This window comes from Malania oleifera, chromosome 5 (genome assembly GCF_029873635.1).
Source record: "Malania oleifera isolate guangnan ecotype guangnan chromosome 5, ASM2987363v1, whole genome shotgun sequence".
In the NCBI taxonomy this organism is placed as follows: domain Eukaryota; kingdom Viridiplantae; phylum Streptophyta; class Magnoliopsida; order Santalales; family Ximeniaceae; genus Malania; species Malania oleifera.
In genome coordinates, this window is record NC_080421.1 from 66,052,196 (window position 1) to 66,074,971 (window position 22,776).

At 37.1% G+C, this 22,776-nt stretch overlaps 1 protein-coding gene across 1 annotated transcript in view; it reads left to right on the forward strand.

Moving 5' to 3' along the window:
* The window catches only part of LOC131155709 (uncharacterized), a 45,753-nt gene that overhangs the window by 19,262 nt on the left and 3,715 nt on the right, over positions 1-22,776 (forward strand). Inside the window, exon 4 of the mRNA XM_058109052.1 lies at positions 538-640. Within this exon, the coding sequence (XP_057965035.1) occupies positions 538-640 (103 nt within the window). The remainder of the gene's footprint in view (positions 1-537; positions 641-22,776) is intronic.

Here is a 22,776-nt window from a genome sequence, read left to right on the forward strand (position 1 = left end):
GTAAGAGGTACAGGGACATACAATCACTTGACTAGTTATCATTTCCTAAGGTTGTGGTGTTGGGTCAATTGATGCAGGGCATATTACAGTGCCAACAAAATAATTCTCAACCCAAAATTTAATTTCTTAAAAACTGCATTGAATTCATTAATAAGAAAATTTCTAGGCTAGCCTTTAAGGATCAAGCAAAAACTAAATTGAAAACCCTCTAAACTGAAAAAAAATTAAAAATAAAAGTAAGAGTATCCATAAGACGTGATAAAAGTAAGCAAAAAAATAAAAAAATATTAAAGTTTATTGGCTCCTTGGAATCTTTGGATGACCCACATCAATGTGGCGGCACATATATTCTTTGTTCCATGTTGTCGTTGCTTTGTCTTACTTTCCTGGTTACATAGACTATTATTTATGTGGTTTTGTAACTCATTTGTTGTGCTAAAATAAATTGTATCATGTAATATCTCAGGTTAGAACTTTTTTTATTTCCTATAAACGTCCTTTGGATGATAGTAACACGAAACTTGATTTTGCATGCAGGACCAAGGTTCAGGGAGGAATCGACGTGATGAAAATTGGGAAAGGGTCAGCCAAATTCGAGATAAGTTTGAATATGGAAGGGAGAAAAGAATGAGAGAGAAAGGTTGGTATACTATTTGCTGTCTCGTTTTGCAGACTACTTGATTTTATATTTCAATATCTTGACTATGGCTCCATAATAAGGATCTCTACATGCTTAATTGGTTGCCCCCTTTGGTTACTGGACCATCATCAGCTGGATTTGCTTTTATTCCCTCTTTGATTTTATTTCTAGGTTTTATGAATTGCTGGATAAGTATTATGGACTTGATTCTGTGATATCATTACTCTTTGATATTTATTCTGATATGTGCTGAATACATTGTGAATTTGTCTTTCTTTATTTCTTCCAGGTTTTAGGTTAATATCACTTGGTAGAGCATTTGATCTTAGTCTTTGCATTACTAGGTCCTGCTGATGTGACTTACTATGGTCATTTAGATGCTTTCAATATATGGCTAAAATTATTTTTTGATCACGGGATATTTCCCTGTTAAATAATTGCTTAAATTCTTAGTAAATGTATATATTTTGAAAATATATTCTTTTTCAAAGATAATGTGTTCGTTGCTATTTGCTGCCAATCTTTGTTTAGATTCAATGGTTCATAATGCTATTATTTACTTGTTAAAAAGTGAACCATTGAAAATGAGATTGGACTACAACATTCATACTGAGATTCTCAAATGACCTAGTTCAATGTAAAGAAACATGCATCATAGGGTTGTTGAAGTGCAATGACCCTTTGCCATCGAATTCGAACCAGGTTGTTATGTATGATCAATCGACAATTCCCCTCGTTATGTAGATTATGTGGTTAAATTGTAAATCTGTAAGATATGCTGTGAACCTCTTGGATATCTATGTGCTATCTTTTTCTTTTTTCTTTTTGATTCTACTGATTTTGTTCTACCAAAATAAAGAAAAGGAATTTTACTTTTAATATCTCGAATACAAGTTCTGGTATTGACGTCATGATGGAGTTACCATTATAAAATGGTTGTCCTAGGATTATATTTAAATATTACGGGGACACTGTCACAATGGGTGAAATTGATTTATATTCTTTCTTTCAGTAATTCTGTGAAGTTGAGGACGAAGCATCCTTGGCCTTCTTTTGTGATCAGTTTTCATTTACTATCCCGTTTTCTTGTTCTCCTTGGTTTTAACAGTTGGATATTTAGCGGAGTGGCTTGGATTGTGGTAACTTTGAGCTCATTTCTATATACAATTTTCCTCTTGCCCCCAAGAAGTACCAGAAAAAGCAAAACTCTTAAAACAGTTTTAGAACTTAGAAGATGAACTGAAGGCAACACATATAATAGGGAGAATAAGCACATTATCAACCTATATTTCTACCCCTTTCCAAAACCATCATGGGACCGGAATGTGGAATGTTCTCTGGTGGCTTAATCTAGGGAAATAAACGTCTCCATTGCCAGATGCCTAACTCTCTAAATGTACCAAAATATGCAAAAAAGGTGTGTCGTTCGATCTTTTAATGTCCCTTCTTTGCCTCCCTTGCCTTTCCATCTGTACCTAAGGAGGCTTCTTCATCTTCACCCATCTCAAGCCAAGGAAAACCTCTTTCGATGTCTTCAGGAACACAATGCAATTATTCTTTTGAGGAATTTATTTACAACAATTTTTCCTACAATTAGGAAGAATAGCCATCCCTTCTTGATCTCTAATGATTTCTCCTGCCCCTGTTTGAGTAGGAGCATACAACAAGCATCCTTTGATACTTAAGTTTTCAACAATTTTTCTGGATGATGTGCTTAGATTCTAATGAAATTAGTGAGCATTTGTTTCTTCATTATTAGGTGGCCAGAAAAATTTGGAATAATCTTTTTCGATTTTTAATGGTGAGATGGGAGTCTCCCTAGGATATATTTATCTTCTTTGTGGTGAGTGTTTGTGGTTTTTGCAAAAGTAAAAACAGGAAAGTGCTGTGGCAGTGGGCGTGCTCTACAATTTTTTGGGTTTTGTTGATGGAAAGGAATGCTATATTATTTAATGATCAAGCTATGTATTCTTACTTTTTGTGGGATAGAGTGATCTTTAGCTTCTTGATGCAATCAGCAGTCTTTATTTAATTTTATGCTTATATTAAGTGTTGCTATTTATGGGTGGGTGCTAGGGGTATTTCTATGATTTCTAAAATTTGGGGTTCATTTTGGTCAGATTAGCTCTTGGGTGTTTTTGGTAACATTTAGGGTGTAATTTTGTGGTGGGATTTATTTTTGGTGGGGCTTTAGAAGATAAGTGGCTTTTAGAGGGGGTTATGTGCAAAATAGGAGTTGGCTTCTCTTGGAAGCTTCAGGCCTAGTATAAATAGGAGTATTCAGCCACTTCTCCAGGAGGTTTTTGGCATTTTATCTTTGAGAAGATTTTTCTCCACGCCTCAGCTCCAGACCAGCTAGGGTTGTAAGGGTTTGGAGGCTAGGGTTTTGAAGATTCGACCCTGCAGTGCCTACTGATCCCTCCGTCCCAGCTAAAGTGCGAGGGGCTAGCAGAAAACTGCAGTTACCGTTCTGAAAACAGTGCTAAAACAGGTAATGATTTGAGGATTAAGTAGGTGTTATGTCCAGAAATTGTCTTATTTTATGAACTGAAATTCACAGCTGTCAGTTCTTCATTATTTTACGATTTTAGTAGTTACTTGAGTTGAAGATGGTTCTTCATGTGTGATTGCAGGAATACTCATAATTAGATTGATAACAAAAGAATTAGAAGAAATTATTTTTTTGGACCATGTTATTTCATGTAAATGATGTAGTGTGATTTATGAATCACAATCATTTTATTGATTTTTAAGTTGGAGTAGTTTGCATGAAATTTTTAGTATCCTTAATAATTAGGTGCATTGAGTTTTAACATTTTTTGTAGTCTTTATCTTGTTGAGTTTGGAAGTGTTTGTACCATGAGTGGTATGGCAAATACATGTTCAATTAGGGCTGGACTGAGGGATAAGTAGCCGATTGACAAAGAAACACTTCTTTAGAAGCTTTTCTCGGTTTGTGCTAAATGATCAAGCGAATGGTTGGCCATGAAGATGCTGAAGAGTAAAGCTGCATTTGGTGGCAATGTCTATTACAAATCAGTTAGGTAGACACATTTCTAATTCATGCTTTTGATGAATCCAAAGGATTGGATTGCTTCGTCAAAATGAATATTCAACTTTGAGGTGCTTGCTCGAGTCCATAAATGGATCTCTTCAGCTTGCACACCTTGTGACTCTTGTCATTGGATATGAATGCTTCAACTGCTCCTTATAGGTATCTTCCTTATGATATCCATTTAAGAAAATTGTCTTTGTTTGCCATATTGAGTAATTGAAATGTGCAACCATGGCAAGTGGATCATGATGGATTTAAGTGTGCTAGGTGAAGGCATAGTCAATACCTTGCCTTCGTTTATAACCTTTCGAGACTATCTTAACTTAGTAGGTCTTTAATTTCAGTCAGAGCCTATCTCTGGTATACTCATTTACATGCAATGCAATTGGTACTGTATGTTTAGGAGGATCTACCAAAGTGTACACTTCATTAAATATATATAGAATCTGTTTCAAATTTCATGGTCTCAAGCCATTCTCTTGAATCAGCGTTTGAAATCACTTCTTTGTAGTTGGCAGAATCATCTCTACTATCATTGCCACCTACAAGGAATAATTCCTCAACATTTTCATGATGAAATCCATCTCTTTGGAACTCTAGATGTTTTGTTAGATCTAAGAGGAAGTTGTGTTTCCACCAGTTTTACAAAAATGGGGACTTCCTGTCTTCCATCTCTCTTTGGGACCCCTGTTAGATCTGCAGGGAAGTAGTGTCTCTATTGGTTCAATGACAATGGGGACTTCCTGTCTTTCAATGTTAGTTTCTGGTTCTTTGGATATTTCTTTAAGACACCTCCACCTTGAGTAAACCTTTTTTTTAAGGGAAGGTGGCATGTGTATTGCTTGCTAACAATAATCTTTGTTTGCTAGCAAAATAAGAAAAATAATATTCTAATGACTCTTTGGGATATCCCACAGACCTACACTTACCAGACATAGCTTCCAAAATTTCCACTCTTGTTTCTTAACATAAGTATGACATCCCCATATCTTGACATATTTAAGTCTGGGTTTCTTTTCACACCAGTACACCACATCCTAAGATGTCTTAGTGACTGATTTGGAAGGAACCCATTAAAAAGAAATATTGCAGTTTCAAGGACATAATCTTAAAGGTAAGCAGGTAAGTTTGTGTAGCTCATCATAGATCACACATGTCTAACAAGGTATTTTTCATTCTTTCTGATGCACCGTTAGGTTGTGGTGTAGTCGAAGGGGTTTATTGTGACAATATTATTTCCTGAGTTTTCAGAAACTCAGTACCAAGGCATTCACTGCCTCAATCCTGTCTTAGCAACTTACTACTCTTTCTAGTTTGTTTTTCTACTCATTTCCAAATTCTTTGAATATTTAGAAGGTTGCTAGCTTGTACCTTATAATTTATGGATATCCTAAATGCGAGTGATCATCAGCAAAGGTAATAAAGTAAGAATAACATCTCTTGTGGTCTAAGTTTACTTGGGTCAACGGACGTCTCATCTCATCCTAATAAGTCAGGACCTCTTTCATGATGCCCTAGGAAGAGCAATTTTACAATTTTACCCATCTTATTTTCCATCATAATTTATCAAGCACTTCAAACTAGCTAGCTTGTGCCAAACTTTATTCACCTTACTCTTGTCACCATCCAAACTAACAACTTGACCTGCTTGATCAGACAACCATAGTCCCATGATCCACCATTTTTTGAGCTTCAATATCCTTTTCATTTGTCTCTACCAGTGGCGAAGTAGGCACAGAAAAAGCATCATCCCTAGTCTGAACAATATCATGCTGGTCATCCTGTTCTTTACACACAACATCTTCCATAAGAATAGGACTACCTTCCAGACTTTCAAAGGGGATTGGTGGTACCTGGGAGGAATCACCACCTAAATTGGATGAATCTGAAGCATACCCATATTATTCCTGGACCAATTGATCTTACAAGAAAACTCACTTTCAAAGTCACTCTCATTCTCAAACTATCACCTCGTTTCTTTTTGCTCTTAGAACAACCTCCCTCACATTCTTTCACACCTCATCCAGTCTGCTGAGGGCCCAGTGTTTCCATGGTACACAATTTTCCCAGGCCCCCAGAGCTTTTTCTCGAAGACTTGAATGTCAATATATCAGCATTGACATGTTTCTCTTAAAAATGTTTTCTTATTTCAGCACTGGCCTAGACCATTGAGAAGAATATACCTTACTAACCCCAGCATAACCAGCCTTCTTCCCATCACTAGTGGTAATGGGGCTATCCTTACAACCTCAATATTTCTCTGGATATCTTTCACACAAGCCTCATGTTCTTGCGATTGGTCCTTGGTCCTTGTTTAAAATTTCATGTTTTCCATTCAACAAAAATGCTTTTTGAGATCCTCTGCTCAATGATTGCTGTCCTTTTCTACTTATGTTCCCGAGTCATTAGCTATGATGATAAAATTGCCTGATCTCATAATATATGACAAATCAAGACCCCCATCTGAGAAACAAGAGCTTCATTGGGAACATCACCTGACTCAAGTGAATGAGGTATGGTCAATCCCCTCCCCTATTGGCAACCCACTCATGGTAGAAAAACCCAACCCTTTTTGCCTTAGAACATGTCATGCAAATGAGGTCTGGTTGACCCTCTCCCCTGTTGGCAACCCACTCATACTAGAGAAACCCAACCCCTTTCTGCCTTAGAACATGTTAAATAGGCTTGGTTGCAATCAGGACCATCTCTGATATTTGGAGCACTGAAATTAGGCTCTAAATCATGATTCTTAATAACCCAAATTCCTTTCGGGTGTATCACATTTTGAATGGGCTTATCACCATATGCAAGGTGTTCAATTTGATTTCGACTAAAATTTTGAAGCTTCGAAAGTATGGAAATTTTGATGGAAATTTCAATTTCTATTTTAAAAAATGATGGAAATTAATAATAAAGCATTGAATTCTTTTATGAAGCTTTAGAAATGGCTATTAAACATAATAATGCAAGTTTTAGAACTAAAATATCATAAATCAAATACATCAATGATACGTATGTTTGTGTATATAAGGTGCAGTAGCTGTAATATAATAATCATATTAGACATTTTCAGTTAATATTAAGTATTATTTGTTAATTACACAAATGCATATAATTTAGACACAAATGGTCAGTTAAAATTATGTGGCTAATATTGTAGTTGGGCTTTTCACATTATTTCAAAAGCTTTGGTAATAATTTTTGGTTTCAATAAAAATAAGATAAAAAAAGAGAGAAATTCCGTTTTTGGATTTAAATATCAAATTTAAATTCCAAGAAAATTTCATTCAATAGATAAATTGCGAAAAAATTTCACTAAAACTCGAGATTTGGATAACTTTCGGATGATTCTTAGAAATTTTGCAAGATAGAAATTGACTGCCATTTTGACTTTGAGGGCAATGGAAAGCAAAAATTTTGAAAATTCATGGAACTTTAAGACCACGACTATATGGACCATCACTGATCTTTGGGGTCCTGAAATTGGGCTCTAAAGCATGATTTGGATATTGGGCCTTGCTTCTAATAGCAACCACCGCTGACCCAAAGACTTCAACTGAATCAAACCCTTTAAAATTTATTAAGTGGCCCAAATGCAATGTAATATTGAGTACTCCTGGCTGAACCCAGTCTAGGCCCCCAGACCATGCTTGGGCCTGTATGCACCCATACGTCCAGCCCACAAACCTTATCTTCTCCAAGATTCTCTGAACCTGATCTGCTGTCACTGGACTGCCACAGTAGCTACCCTGCAACTCACCCTTGTAGATTGCTTGGTTTGACCTTCTTGACAGCATTTTTCCAACTTTGGTGAGCTAGGTGATCCAAGGACTGATAATCCTATCTTTTGAGTTGCTTCTCTGCCCAGCACTTACCATTGCTGCAATGACTCTATAAATTGGTGCCATCGCCTCTCATCAGAACACCCAGGGGTGAAGACGAAATAAACCTTTCCAAACAAGCATAACCCCAACTCCAAGAACTACCTTGATGATTGGCCCTTATTGTGACCCAAAACTGTGTCCAGCCAAACTTCTCATGACAAACTAATTGATCAAATATTGAGAATACCAAGGATAAACAGTTGCATTCCCACCTTCTTGTTGTAATAGTGAACTAATAAACTAATCTCTCTAAATCAAATTTTTTCTTCCAGACAGAAACCCCATCCCCAACCTTTTCCAGTTGCAAATATAAGGATTTCTTCTTGATTTTGCAAGGACTGGAGGAGATTCTCCTTCATTCATGTTCAATCCCATTGAGAAGAAAAGAGAACATCGGAAGGGAATACAAAAGCAAAAATGAGAGACGCGGTCCTTACTAAATTATGAACTCATAAATTTATTAAACCCAGAGGTGTACCATGGATCCTACCCGGAGTCACACCCTGAACCTAGAATCCTAAAGGCTCATCATTCAACCTGTTTGACCTTATAGCCAAAAATTTCCTCTGTAACATAACTTAATTCAAATTTCTGTTAATCCATTCAATGTTAACCAAGTTGGATCATTGTTTTAATCAGTGTCAGGCCTTGTTATGGAATGTTCAAATTAGATGTTATTGGGTTGGAGAAGATGAAGCCTCACATCATAGCTTTTTCATGTCTAGTCAGAGCAGATAGGAAATATTTTCTATTAGGAAAAACCAATGAGGTGTCACGCCCGTGCTGAGAATTATGTTGAAGACTGGAGGAACATTTGTTCTCCTATTATCAGGGGTAAGCAAGTTTGTGGTTGCGAGGGCAACTTGATCAGTTTTGGTAAGCTAAACTAGGGTAACTATGGGTTAAGAAGCTCAGATTCCTAAATGTGTTCATCACTATTAGGATTTTGTAAAATAATCTAGGGATCTATTGAGAAATTTTATCATTCAGGTAGGAAGTTTTCATTGAGAATTATTTAGCGAGAAGAAGCATCTTGATGGTGGAAGTTTGTAGAGTTTTGAATGAACTTGCAAATGGTCATAGTTTTGATGATTGGCAGGGGTGCTTATGATTGAAGTCCAGAGATTGTGGATCCTTCAACTTTGTGGAAGCTGAATAGATGCTATCAATATTTCAGAGAATAGGTTAGAGACTTAAAATTTGTTGATATGTTTGAACCTGGAGTTCAATTGGAGAGGGATCGGAGTTTTTCTGGGAAATTTGTGACAGGTTGCAGGTTGGAGAAGAGAATCCCCCTGGAGCTTGCTGTTGGAAAGGGAGATTTGCAGGGCAAGAATCTCAGTCAATTTTAAATTTACATTTTGATAGATACATGGAAGAAGGGGTTGATGGGATAGTAGGTATTGGGCTGGGTTATCTAACTTATAGTCAGAGGGTTGGATATGGTAGAGAAAGAACCTTGCAAAATGGGCCTAATAGGTTAGGTGGAGTATCCCAAAGTCTGAGAAAGGTTTCAGGCTGGTAGGTTCTGGGCCTAATTTAAATAAAATGAAAGGGGGGGGGGGGGGGGGGGGGTTCTAATGCCAATCCTTTTTAGCTAAGCCCAAGAGTTGCTAAAGAGGCCCAGCGTGAATCTTCGTGCTGGAGATAATGGGATTGGGTTTGGGTTGAAGAAATTTCGAGCTCTTAAAAAATGAAACCGAGAATTATAGTTGTTTACAATGGGAAAAAAGAGGGTTTATGGGGGGCCCAAATTGAAGGATGATGGATGCAATGAGAACTATGGGAGAGCTGGAGATGATTGAAAGAAGGAGGAACTATGACAATCTAAGGGAGGGAAGTGGGAAGTTTGGTACTGAATATTTGAAAAGAAAAGGAGAGATGAAGCGAGAGTTCTGAAAACTCCGTACTAAAACACTCGGAACAAATTTGTGAGATGGGGGCTCCATCAGGGGAGCATTCGGAGAAAGTGACAGCTTCGAAATTTCAGAGCAATGTATTTAATATTGAAGCTGAAGGAATAGAGTATGTAGGGTAAGAGAATGATGAGTTCAATTTTAAAAGCAAGGAGGTGTTGTTTTGGGATGGTGCGTTTAGCTCTCCATCGTCTCGGGTGTTCAGTGGGGAGAAGGAAGGGGAGTTTGACAGTATGAGTGAATTTGAGAGAGGACTTTCGCTGGAACAGTTGATTGAATCTCATGGTAGGGATGAATTAGATTTAAATGAAATTATTAAAGAGAGTGAGGCTTCTAGCTTGGGCATCACGGATTTGGGGGAACTGACTTATTCAATTGGAAAGAGAGGGGGACTTTGTACCTTTGAGGGAACTCCGTGAATGTACATGTTGGTGTTCGCTGTCTGAAGGAAGCTGTAGGGCTCCAAAATGCTGTTGTGAGGAAGGTAATTTGGCAATTATCCCATCTTATAAAAAAATCTGCATATTGTGGGTTAGATGTCAATCTTGACTGTCTTGGGGAAATCTCATTTGACCTTTATTGAGATAGGTTGAGGATTTTATAAACCCATGAAAAGCATTTCCCTAATCCAGGTAATGTGCCAAAATACTGAATATATCTTTGTGCCAAAGGGAAGGAGCTAAAGGGGGAGAGGAAATTACCATTTTGCCCCTTGGGGGAGGGTGAGAGATAATTGAGATTCTCAAGTTCTATGGGTGGAGATTGGGATTAAATTGGTGAATCTTTTATTGAAGGATCATAGAATGTGTCTTTTTCCTAAATTGGTGAGTCTTTTATTGAAGGATCATAGAGTGCGTCTTTTTCCTAAGACATGTGAGAGAGAAAATGAGGGTTAAAAATTTAAAAACTTCATAATGATGTGATTTCCTCCTTTCATACTGTTGAGAGGGATGGTTTTTTTCTTGGGACTTTCATTTTAGAAGGTATTAAATGATAGGTGGAGAAGCTGTCATCTTTACCCATTTTTTTTGGAGGATTGTCAGTTCTTCAATAGGAGTGATTGAAGAGTTTAGTCTTTGGATTCTTCAGGGGAATATTCTTGTAAATATTTCTTTTCACATATTGTTAAGATTGATGTGATTTTTCCTCTAAGATAAAGAAATTTGTTTTGTTGGCTGTCCATAAGTTAGCACTGACAATCTGATGGAGAGTAGGAGTGCTTTAAAGCTCTGTCATCGGATATGTTTCTTATGCTTGGAACAGTAAAGAGGATTTGTATCACTTGTTTATTTACTGTTTTACTTGGAATTTGTGGAATTCTCTTTTTGAAATGCTAGGTGAAATGTTGGTATGCTAAAATTTGGTAGTAGATCTGCTGGTTATTTCATTTGCTGGTTTTGGGAAGGGAAGGCTGCCAAAAGGTTGTGGATATGTGCTCTTGTGCTGTGTGTTGGGGAATTTGGCTGGAAAACAAATGCTAGAATTTTTCAATGAGACTATTTGGGATAGAATTTGATACTTGGCTTGTCTTTGGGCTTATAGTGCTGGATGTTTTAAGGGGTTCTGTTTTCAAGATATCACTAGAGATTGGAGTGTTTAGAGAACTTCTTGTTCTCCTTTTTTTGTATCCTTTCCTTCTTCTGCTTTTAATAAAATTTCTTTTTCTATCAGGAAACTATTTTATTCTATTTTTTTTCTTTTTTTTTTGCCCGGGGGGGGGGGGGTGTGACATGTAAAGAAAAGGACAAACTAGGTCATTGAACTTGACACTTAAATCCAATTTGGTCACTGTACTTTAATTCCTGCAATTGAAGTCCTTCAACTTCTATAATTTGTTCAATGTCATCCAAAATCCAACGCTTGTTAAAGAGAGTGGACGGAAGGCTGTGCTGGCGTCCCAGTCAGCATCCATTCCTCATTTCCTCCTTCTGAGACTTCTTCTTCTTCCTCCTTTGTTGTCTCTTCCATTCCCAGCTGCTGCGAAGCTCGCTGATGTCAGGGGTGGTGATTGAAAAACTTTAGTCTCAAGCTCTCCATCTCTGCCCCAACACAGTCCTTGCCCATTTCTTGCAGAAATGGCTGTGACGCTCATTGTGCGGAAAACTCATTTTGGTGGCCAACCACAACCCATCCTGAACTCCGAAATCCAGGACTTCAATCGCAGTTCTTGAATAACCAAAACAGAGAGTTATTTAAGAAAAAGAAAAACAGGGCAGAGTTGAACATAAGGAGTGGACTGTAATTGTGATGTTTTTCATTGTATTGGTTGCAACAAACGCCATGTGTGTAGGCGGTAATGCAGTCGGAGAAGAGGCTGATGCAGATGCTCCATTCTTCAAAGAAGTGGTGCCCATCTGGGTTCCTCCAAACCTGACCCACACTCACCCTCTCCTTCCTGTGCCTCTGCTCAAATGTCAACCCATCTATTAGCTGGTCTGCCATAGGACTATACTGAGTACTGTATCTTCTTTTTGGATTGACAAATGGTAGTGATCTCCTATATTGGGTACTGTATCTTCTTGGATTAGCAAATGGCAGTGTGATCTTGCTGAGATGCTAATAAATAGAACCATTTCTTGGGGGAGAGGACAAATTAGGAATTGGAAGTAACCATCAGAACATTGTTAGGAGTTTGAGAGGGGTTGTGATTGGCCACCAAAATCGGTTTGCTGCACAAGAGTTGCCACACAACGAGCGTCACTGCCATTTCTGCAAAAAATGTTCAAGGAGGCACCACCTCTGTCAGCACCGAGCTCTGCAGCAGTTGGGAATGAAAGAGATAACGAAGGGAGAAGAAGAAGATGAGGAGGAAGAAGAATAGTCTCAGAGAAAAAAAGAGAAGGCGAAAATGAGGAATGGATGCTAACTAGATGCCTGGGGCTGTTGATTGGGACACCATTGCAACATTCCCGTTCACTCTCTTTAACTGAAATTGCATTTTGGATGACATTCAACCAATTCTAGAAGTTGGATTACTTCAGTTGTAGGAATTAAATTACAGTGACCAAATTGGATTTAAGCGATAAGTTCAGTGACCATGGTCACCATGCTTGTTTTTAACCCTAAAAATGCTTGAGGTTAATGAGTTGAAATGTTGAGGGTTAGGAGATCTAAAAAAAGGCGTTTGGTTTGGGAATTGGTGTCTATATGCTCTCCTGATATATTGTTCTTACAAGAAACTAAGGTAGAATGTGTAGATGGGGAAATAGTTAAGAAAATCTGGCCTTGTAGAGGAAAAGATTCGGCTATTGTTCTTCATGAGGGACATTTGGGGTAATTTTGATGGTGTGGGACACAAGTGGCTACTTTGGTGGATTATAGTAGGGATTTTTTTTCTTCTCCTTTTTTTCATTCTGAGTACTGCTGGGGATTTTTTTCCCCTGGGGGGGGGGGGGGGGGGGTTTGTGGGGGGCAGTGGTGGTTCACGTTGTTATGGTCCTACTAGACCCTGTTGTGGGAGGAGTTGGGGGTTGTATTCTCCTAGGGGCGTAGTTAGGGAAGAAAGCTCCCAATATAAGAACTACGGAGTAGGAGATTATCTTCTTGCATGAAAAAATTTTATAGGTTCATTAGGGAGTGTGGGCTGCAAGATATTCCTTTAAAAATTATAGAATGCTTTGTTCGCTTGGTTAGTAGGGGTTTAGAGAAGGTGGATAGTAGGTTAGATCACTTCATTTAGGTGTTGGTTGGGAGGATGAGTTTCTTGATCTTGGTTGAGAAATTCTAGCTAGACGTGTTTCAGATCAATATCCTGTGTGGCTGGAGCCTAGAAAGGTAGAGCAGAGGCCTACTTCTCAGTTTGAGAAGATGTGGATGGATCACCACTGCTTTCATCATTTATTTGAAGGAGCTTGAGTAGTTGTCATGTTCTAGATTGGGAGAGTTTTAGGCTTATGAAGAAGCTTAAGGCGATTAAAGAGGTGTTAAAGAAGTGGAATTTAGAAGTTGAAAAACATGAGTATTTTGGGTGAGTTGAGTGTTCTAGATAGGAAATAGATTAAGGGTGAGCTTGTGGTGGAGGAAGGAATGAAGTGTGTTGGTTTGAAGAATGAGTTAGAGAGTGTAATATTGAAGGAGGTTAGGAGTTGGAGGCAAAAAACTAAGTTTACATGGATAAGGGTGGGGATTGTAACTCAAAATATAGTGAGTGATGTTCGGTTGATATTGAAGGAGGTTAGGAGTAAAACTAATTTTAAGTGGGCAAGGGAGTGGGATTGTAACTCAAAATATAGTGACTGATGTTCACTTGATAGTAATTCCTTTAAAGATTTGTACCAAGGAGGACTTACAAATGCCAACAATTGAGGGGTTGAAATGGAGTCCTATTTAAGGCACACAGATGCCTTGGTTGGATCTGCTTTTTGAGGTGGAGGAGGTGCTGTATAGCTTAGAGAGGGATTAGGCTCCAGGGTTGGATGGTATGAACATAGGTTTTTTTATTTTTTTATAATTTTTATTTTTTTATTTATTTTTTTCCTCCATGGTAGTGTTGGGGTGTGGTGAGGGAGGATTTAATGAGGGTGTTTTATAAGTTTCATGGTAATGGAAAGGTGGGGAAGAGCATATCACAGTAGTGCCAAATAAAAGTAGGTCCACTAAGGTCTCAGACATTGGCCTATAAGGTGGTGTTGGATTTTCATCATAAAAAAAAGAAAGAAAAAAGGGTATTGTGTTCAAATTAGATTTGAGAAGGCTTATGATGGAGTTAGTTGGGAGTTCTTGGCTAGGAGAAAAGTCTTTGGAGATAGGCGGAGGAATTGGCAACTTGGTGTTTATCCTTGTGCTTCTTTTTTAGTAATAATTAACGAGCAGCCTAAAGAGTATTTGAGATCATCTTGAAGGTGCAAGGGGATCCTCTATCCCTGCATTTCTTTTTCCTTGTGGTGGATGCTTTGAGTAGGATGATAGATTGGCTATGGATGGTGGGGGGGGCTGTCAGGGTATTAAGGTGGGCAAAGAGGAGCTGGTGGTTTCTCATTTGCAGTTTGCTGACGAGACCATAATTGTTTAGAATTTAGATTACTATGTTGACTCTTTTGTAAATATCTTCACTAGGATTGCAGATTTTTTAGAGGGTCTCTAATCTTAGAATTAACTTGGTGAAGAGTGGTGTTGCGCAATTAATCTTAGCTCTGAAATGGTTTTGGAGCCAACCTCCCTAGCTGTGATTGGGATTTAAATGTGGCCTGACTTTCAGGTGTTCCTTTAGGAGGAAAGCCCTGCTTTTTAGCCTTTTGGGATTAGATGGTGTCTAAGATATCTAAGCAGTTCGATGCGTGGAAGGGTGCATTATTCTCTTTAGGGCATAGAGTTACACTTATACAGGCCAGCTTGTCTACTATTCCTCTTTACTTGGATTCTAAGAGGGGTGGCCCCAAATCTTGAAAAGGTTATGAGGGATTTATTTGGTCAGGTGTAGGGGATAGGAGAGATGTTAGTTAAATGGGTGGTGATGTGCAGGTTGAAGGACGAGGGAGGGTTGGGTCTCGGTCATTTGGTGTCTAAAAGCACTGCCCTTTTGGCTAAATGGTTGTGCTGCTTAGAGGTTAATTCCCTTAGGCGCAGAGTTATAAAAAGTAAATTTTGATTACAAAGGAATGAGATGCAAATCCTTGGAGTCATTGGAGGTTCATTTCACTGGTGTACCTTTCTTTCTCCCTCTAACAAAGTTCCATTTGACTAGAGACAATCATATTAGGTTTTGGGGAGACATTTGGGTGGGGGAGATTGCATTGTCCTCTTCCTTTCCTCAATTGTATGGTCTTTTTCTCTCACAATAATGATCTGATTTCCTCCTTAATCTTGAGAGGGATTCTTCCTCTTGCATTTTCATTTTATAAGGGTTTTGAATGATAAGGGAGTTGGAGGAGCTTTCTTCTTTGCTCATTGTGCTAGAGAGTAGCTATATCTCCGATACGAGTGATACTAGAATTTGGAATTTGGATACATTGGGGCATTATTTGTGTAAATCTCTCTTTTCTCATCTAGTTAGGCAAGATGTTCCTTTTTCTCTTTTTCGGGGCATATGGGATGCCAGAGTTTCTTCTAAGATAAAAGCATTTGTTTGGCTGGCGGCCCCTCAGTAGAGTTAGCGCTGACAATCTGTTGTGTAGTAGTTCTTCTAAAGCTTTATCTCCAAATACATCTTGTCTGGGAGTAGCTCTAAGGATGCTTCTTCATTTATTTCTACATTGTTCATTCAGATGGGGATTGTGGAACACACTATTTCGTGTTCTAGGTGAAGACTGGTCTGCCAAAACTTGGTGGAGGAGCTTTTTTGAGTATTTTTTTCTTTGGTTTTGGGAAAGGCAAGGACTTTGAGAGGCTGTGGAGGTGTTCTATCTGTGCAGTTTTATGGGGAAATTGGTTTGAAAGAAATGCTAGAATACTTTCTAGAAAGAGATTGTGAAGGGATCTTCTTTGGCACAGAATGTGGTATGTGACTTCTATAGGTGGCATTGTTAAGATGATGCTGGCTCCCCCCCCCCCCCCCCCCCCCCCCCCCCCCTCCTCTTATGTTGGACAAACTGTTTTCCCTTATTACATTTGTTTGTCCATGCTAGTTTCAATGAATTTTCTTTTTCCTATCTATCAATACACACACACACACACACACACACATACACATTTATATGCATGTATGTATGTATGTATGTATGTTCATTGATGTTCATAAAGTGGTGCAACTTCAAAGACTAATGTTTAGGTTGAGAATGAAGATAGATACTTAACATACTAATGCATTCAATGGTAATAATGATGGTAGTGATTATTAAGACAGATTTAATAAAGTCATTGGTGATTTTTATAGTGATACTAGTGATACAAGTTGTGGATTGGATAATGACATTAATATCGAGAAGCTAGCTTGATAGTTTGTCTTTTTTTGCCAAGGAAAAAAAGTAGGTGATCCTTTTATATAGTTGTTTGTTGATTGACTTGTGCTAGTCCATTTTCATTATAATATGGTTTGATTGAATTAGCAAAGGTGAGGAATCTATTATTGTAGGGCTACTCGTAATTTTCATAGTCTTGACTGCAGTATGTTCTAAAATTTTTGGAGAGAGCAGTTCATTTTGTCCATACGATAGTTCATCACAAATTGGGAGAATAGATGAAGCAGTGACTTTAAGATCAAATCTGCGGATAACTTAGTATCCATGGTCACTCCATGCCTATCCAACTGTTGTATGTAGTTGATCATTTTATTCATGCTTATAGGCAAATGATCTCCAGGTCATCCTAACCTCAAAGAGGTTCTTTGAAATGTCAAACCTAGTTATGCGATATGTTCTCTATAGAATTTATTGATTAACAATAACATATGAGTTCTTTAAGCTATCTTGTTGCTGTAAGAGCTCGTTAAACACCAAATGCTGGCATGTAGCATCTTGTGTGCAAGTCATCATCTCTTCACTTCTTAAGAGTAGTCTTTGCCTCTTCAGTACACTCTTCTGTTAGGTTCTTGGGTATGGGACCATTTAAGGTGAGATCTTTTCATAACTCAAAGGTTACATTTGATTTGTGGAATGTCTATTCCTATGCATTGAATGAAATAAGATGGGAATGTAATAAAAATTATATTAGGATGTAATAATTTAGAAAATATGTCAATCATGCTATAGGTTTTGTATATAGGGATATATAATTTACCAAGTAAATCAATCATGCAATAGGTTGTGTTATGATTGCAACACTTAATTTATTTATTTATTTTGGTAAGGGCTCAAATTCTAATACTGTTACCATTCTATTATGAGGATTAGACATTACATGAAACTCCCAAATGTAGCCAAAATCATTTTAAGGAGTTTCCTTAGCTAATCCAAAAGAAATTTAGTTTAGTAAAATGATTGGTCGCAAGTATCTTAGACAAGGATTTGAAGATTCCTATGATAATACACAAAAAATAGATTGATAACATATGAGTTCTTTAAGCTATCTTGTTGCTGTAGGTGCTCGTTAAACACCAAATGCTGGCATGTAGCATCTTGTGTGTAAGTCATCATCTCTTCACTTCTTAAGAGTAGTCTTTGCCTCTTCAGTACGCTCTTCTGTTAGGTTCTTGGGTATGGGACCATTTAAGGTGAGATCTTTTCATAACTCAAAGGTTACATTTGATTTGTGGAGTGTCTATTCCTATGAATTGAATGAAATAAGATGGGAATGTAATAAAAATTGTATGAGGATGTAATAATTTAGAAAATATGTCAATCATGCTATAGGTTTTGTATATAAGGATATATAATTTACAAAGTAAATCAATCATGCAACAGGTTGTGTTATGATTGCAACACTTAATTTATTTATTTATTTTGGTAAGGGCTCAAATTCTAATACTATTACCATTCTATTATGAGGATTAGACATTACATGAAACTCCCAAATGTAGCCAAAATCATTTTAAGGAGTTTCCTTAGCTAATCCAAAAGAAATTTAGTTTAGTAAGATGATGAGTCACAAGTATCTTAGACAAGGATTTGAAGATTCCTATGATAATACACAATAAATAGATTGATTTAGTTAATTTATTTTTAATTAATTATTTGATTTTGGTCTTTAAATCTATGGAGAAATAATTGGATTGTTATGAGTGGAATGAAGGGGGTGTACTTTTGAAGAAGCGGTCTGTTAACAAGCTATCTTATTGGGAATAATGAAAACATCTCTATCACACCTTTCATTCTTTTATCAAATCTTATACTCTCGTTTTGATGGAATTCGAAGACTTTGTTGGAATAATCTCTTGGTGGGGATTGGAACCCATCATTTGATAGCATGCCTCACATAATAATTTCTTCTTTAGTAGGTAACTCTTTCGTTGTACTTCTTAAGGGGCTCTTTAGTTCATTGGATCTTTCAAGATTTGGGGTGTGTAATACTATTATATTAGGATATGATAACATAATTTATTACAATATTTTATAATATTAATAACATAACATTATAATATTAAAAATAAGGGCAAAAGACACTCACCTCCCCTGAGGTTTGACAAAAAGACATAGACCTCTCCTAAAAAAAATGTCTTTTTACAAAATACAAGGGAAAGTTCGTTGTCTTTTTTACAAATCTTAGGGGAGGTTCCTGGGATTTTTGAAACCTTATGGAAGGTCCCTAGAATTTTCGGAACCTCAGGGGAGGCCATTGTCTTTTTACCAAACCTCAGGGGAGGTTAGTGTCTTTTGCCCTTAAAATAAATATCTTCCTATGTCGTGAAAATATAATTATTTTTCATACTTTATGACGCTCATGGGGGTAATCTTATTGAATTGTTAGATAAGATTCCCATGTTGAACCAAACATAGACATAGCCATCTTGTGTACAGTCCAGGAATCTTGTAAAACGAACCAAACAGCAACATTCAGTGATATATTCTGAGAAATATGATTTCTGGGAATGTCATTCCTAGGTGGAGGAGGGGGGAGGGGATCTTAAATCTTGTGAAAAAAACGACACAAAGTATGTTCCAATCATCCTAGGTCTTCAAGGTCTTATAATCTTCACATGATAGTTTCTTGCGTTATATAGTCTTTAACAAGTTAGATCTGCCATTGATGTACTTGATCGAATCATTAACCCCTTGCAATAGTTTCTTGAAATTTGCAATTACCTATCCTTTCTTTTTTTCTAGTATTTCGTTGTATTATTTGTCTATTTTTAAGATTCTAGTGGGGATTGCTAATAAGATGGGGAAAATTATGAGATTTTTCTTGTTTGGAGTTGAGGGTCATAGGGATCATTTAGTAAGTTGGGAAGAGGTTTGCAAGATTAAGTTGGAGGGAGGGCTGGGTCTTGGAAAATTGGTGTCTAAAACATTGCTGTCTTCACTAAATGGTTATTGCATTTTCACCTATTAGATTATCCCCTTTGGCATAGAGTTATTAGAAATAAGTTTGGGTTGGGTAAGAATGGGTGAGATACCAGTGTTAGTTTGCAATGTTCTTCTGAGATTCTATGGAGATCTATCTCTCAGATTTATCCCTTATTCACTCCTCACATTAAATTTGAGGTGGGGGAGTTCTTGGATTCGTTTTTGGAAAGATCCGTGGTTGGGGAATGATGTTTTATCCACGTCTTTTCCTCATCTCTATTGGTTGAGCTCAGGGCAGAATACAGTGATTTCTTTCTCTGTGATTGATCCAGTTAGTCCTTTGGTCTTTTGGAATTTCATTTTTGAAGATCTTGTAATGATAGAGTGCCAGTGGAACCATCATCCTTCTTATCTTTATTGAATAATTGCCATTTTTTCTTCAGATAGGGATGTTCAGTCTTGGTATTTGGATCATTTAGGAGTTTATTCTTGTAAATCATTTTTTGATTTCTAGATCCATTCCCATTCTTTTTTCCCTTTATATTCTTATTTGGTAGGCCGAAGTACCCCCAAAAATTAAGGCTTTTATTTGGCTGATTGTGCTTAATAAAATCAATTCTAGTAACTTTGCAAACTAGGAGACTTTTGAAGGCTATATCTCCCGATGTTTGTGTGCTTTGCTATTTGAATCTTGTTAAAGCTGGATATACATTGTTGGCTCACAACCTAACAGCTTAAGTTTTTAGGTAAAGTGGTAATCTAACAAATCTGAAATAGCATTTTATCTTTTTTTACATTGTGATTTTGCTTGGAGGATCTGGAATAATTTATTTGGTATTTTGGGAGAAAATTGGGTTTGCCTGGCATCCGCTGTTGGCTACTTCATTTGAGGGTTTTGGATGAAGGAAGGATAGGGCTGTACTATGGCAATGTGGTATTTTTGTAGTGTTGTGGGGATTCTGGTTGGAGTGTAACACATGGATCTTTTCGGGGAAAAAATTGAATTGGCAGCTGGTTTGGGAAAAGATTCAGTACTTGGCCTTCTATGGTGCATTGGTTTTTGGTGTTCTAAGGGAGATAGGTTCACGGAAGTTCAATGAAATTGGAGGAATCTTTTTGATTTGATTTTTTTCCTCTTCTTTCTTCATTATATTTTGTTTTTTCTTCTGGTTTGTTCTAGAATTTTTATGGGAGATGTCCTAATTTTCTTCTTTGTGATTTCTTCTCCTATTAATGAAATATATTCTCTTGCCATTACAAAAAAATTACCTATCCCATGATATTTAATATTTAAATAGATTAGTTTCTCTCTAGATAAGCAGTCCCACATATTTGCAGCCAACGCACTTACAGCGGAAACTCTAAATACCCTATAATATGGAGGGCTACAATAATGGTATTCATAACACCTTTTGTCACAACTTAACATTCTTTCTGGTGGAGAGTTTTAGATCTTTAGTCTGATCCCATTATCGAGGTCTGCTCTACAATGTGCAAGAAATAAAATTAGTTATCTAATTATAGACTCCACTTAAAGGCATTATGTGCCCACTAGTCTCTTTTGAGAACTTATTTTCTCATAAAATTTACGAGTCATGAGCATAATGATATTATATAAGGACCGACAACTATCTTTGGCCAATAGGGCCCTGTTAATTAACAGTTAATTTTGGGCCTATGATGATTATGGACTTCTATAGAGATACAAATTGAGCTAAAAAGTTGTACCACCAAGTCGAATCTAAATCTAGGGATGTTGTGAGAAATTGCATATTCCATAGGATTAGTCTTAGTATAATCTTCACCCGCACGGATCTGCATGCTGGCATCTTCCATTTAGGATCTTCAAGCAAAGTTCTCCTCCTAATGAACTAACCTATACTAGTTACAATGTATCATAGAATAGGATAGCTCAGTGTTGGGAGATGGCAAGTTACCTAAGGAGGGAGGTCAAAGACATTGAGAATAAAGGAGAGGTGAGATGGAAGCCACATTCAAAAATTACAACACATGGAAATCGAATATTAATATCATCATTTTTAAAATCTCTTCCATAATTACCCATTAGTTATTATTATCTAATTATAACTCCGCCTGTGATGCACTTAATGTCCTAATTTTTTCACACACACTTGGTCCTAAGCCTGGGTTAAGAAGGAGGGTTGCGTTACGTAGCTGACAGCAGTGTAAAATTTGTCAGATCACTATGATATGAATCATTACCGAATATTTTTTTGGGTGTCCCCTATGAGCGACGCGTTGCACTTGAACCACCCGGGTGTAGCGAAAAGTGGGCGAGGGTGGGCTAGGTCGTCGCCCCGAAGTGACGCTCGTGTTGACGCCCGGGTACGGTGTCAAATATGCGAGGGTTCTTGCATCATTCTGGATGTGGGTAGGTAAAAACGTTAGTTTAGGAAACTAGGATTAGATTAGCAACTTGGAATATAGGAACACTTACGGGTAAAAGCATGGAAATTGTGAATACAATGATTAAAAGAAGAATTAATATAATTTGCTTTCAAGAAACTAAGTGGGTGGCGGAGAAAGCTTGAGAAATCAATAAATCAGGATTTAAACTTTGGTACACTGGAAAAGAAAAACATAAGAATGAAGTAGGCATTATTATAGACAAAAACTTAAAAGATAGTGTTGTGGATGTAACTAGAGTAAGAGATGGAATTATAAAAATAAAGATGGTATTAGGACGAGATAATAATATCATCAGTGCTTATGCTCCTCAAGTTGGCTTAGCAGAAAATCTTAAGAGACAATTTTGGGAAGATATGAATAATATTATACAAGGCATACCAGGGACTGAGAAAATATTTATAGGAGGAGATCTGAATGGACATGTTGGAAGAGATAATAAAAATTATGAGAGGATACATAGAGGATATGGATATGAAGACAAAAATGAGTCTGGGGAGATGATTTTAGACTTTGCTATGTCATATGATTTTAGTATAATGAGTACTTGCTTTAAGAAGAGAGAAGAACACTTAATAACCTTTAAAAGTGGACAAAATAGAAGTTAAATAGATATTTTTTAACTAGGAGGGTAGATTGTTTATCATGCAAGGATTGTAAAGTTATTCCAGATGAAAGCCTAACCCCACAACATAAAGTTTTAGTGTTAGATATATGTATTGAAAAATGGAAGAAAAAGGATAAAATAAACCCGTGTAGGAGAACTAGATGGTGGAACCTAAAAGGAGAAAATATAATAAAATTTAAAGATAAAATGATCAAAGATGAGGATTGGACCGTAGAGGATGAGATAGATACAAATACTCTTTGGAATAGATTAGCTGGCTCTATTAAAAGGATAGCAAAAAAGATTTTAGGTGAATCAAGGGGAAGATTCTCGAAGAGCAAAGAAAGTTGGTGGTGGGATAAAGATGTACAAAAAATCATAAAGACAAAGAATTTAGTATAAAACATAGTAAAAATGTAGAAATAGAGATAA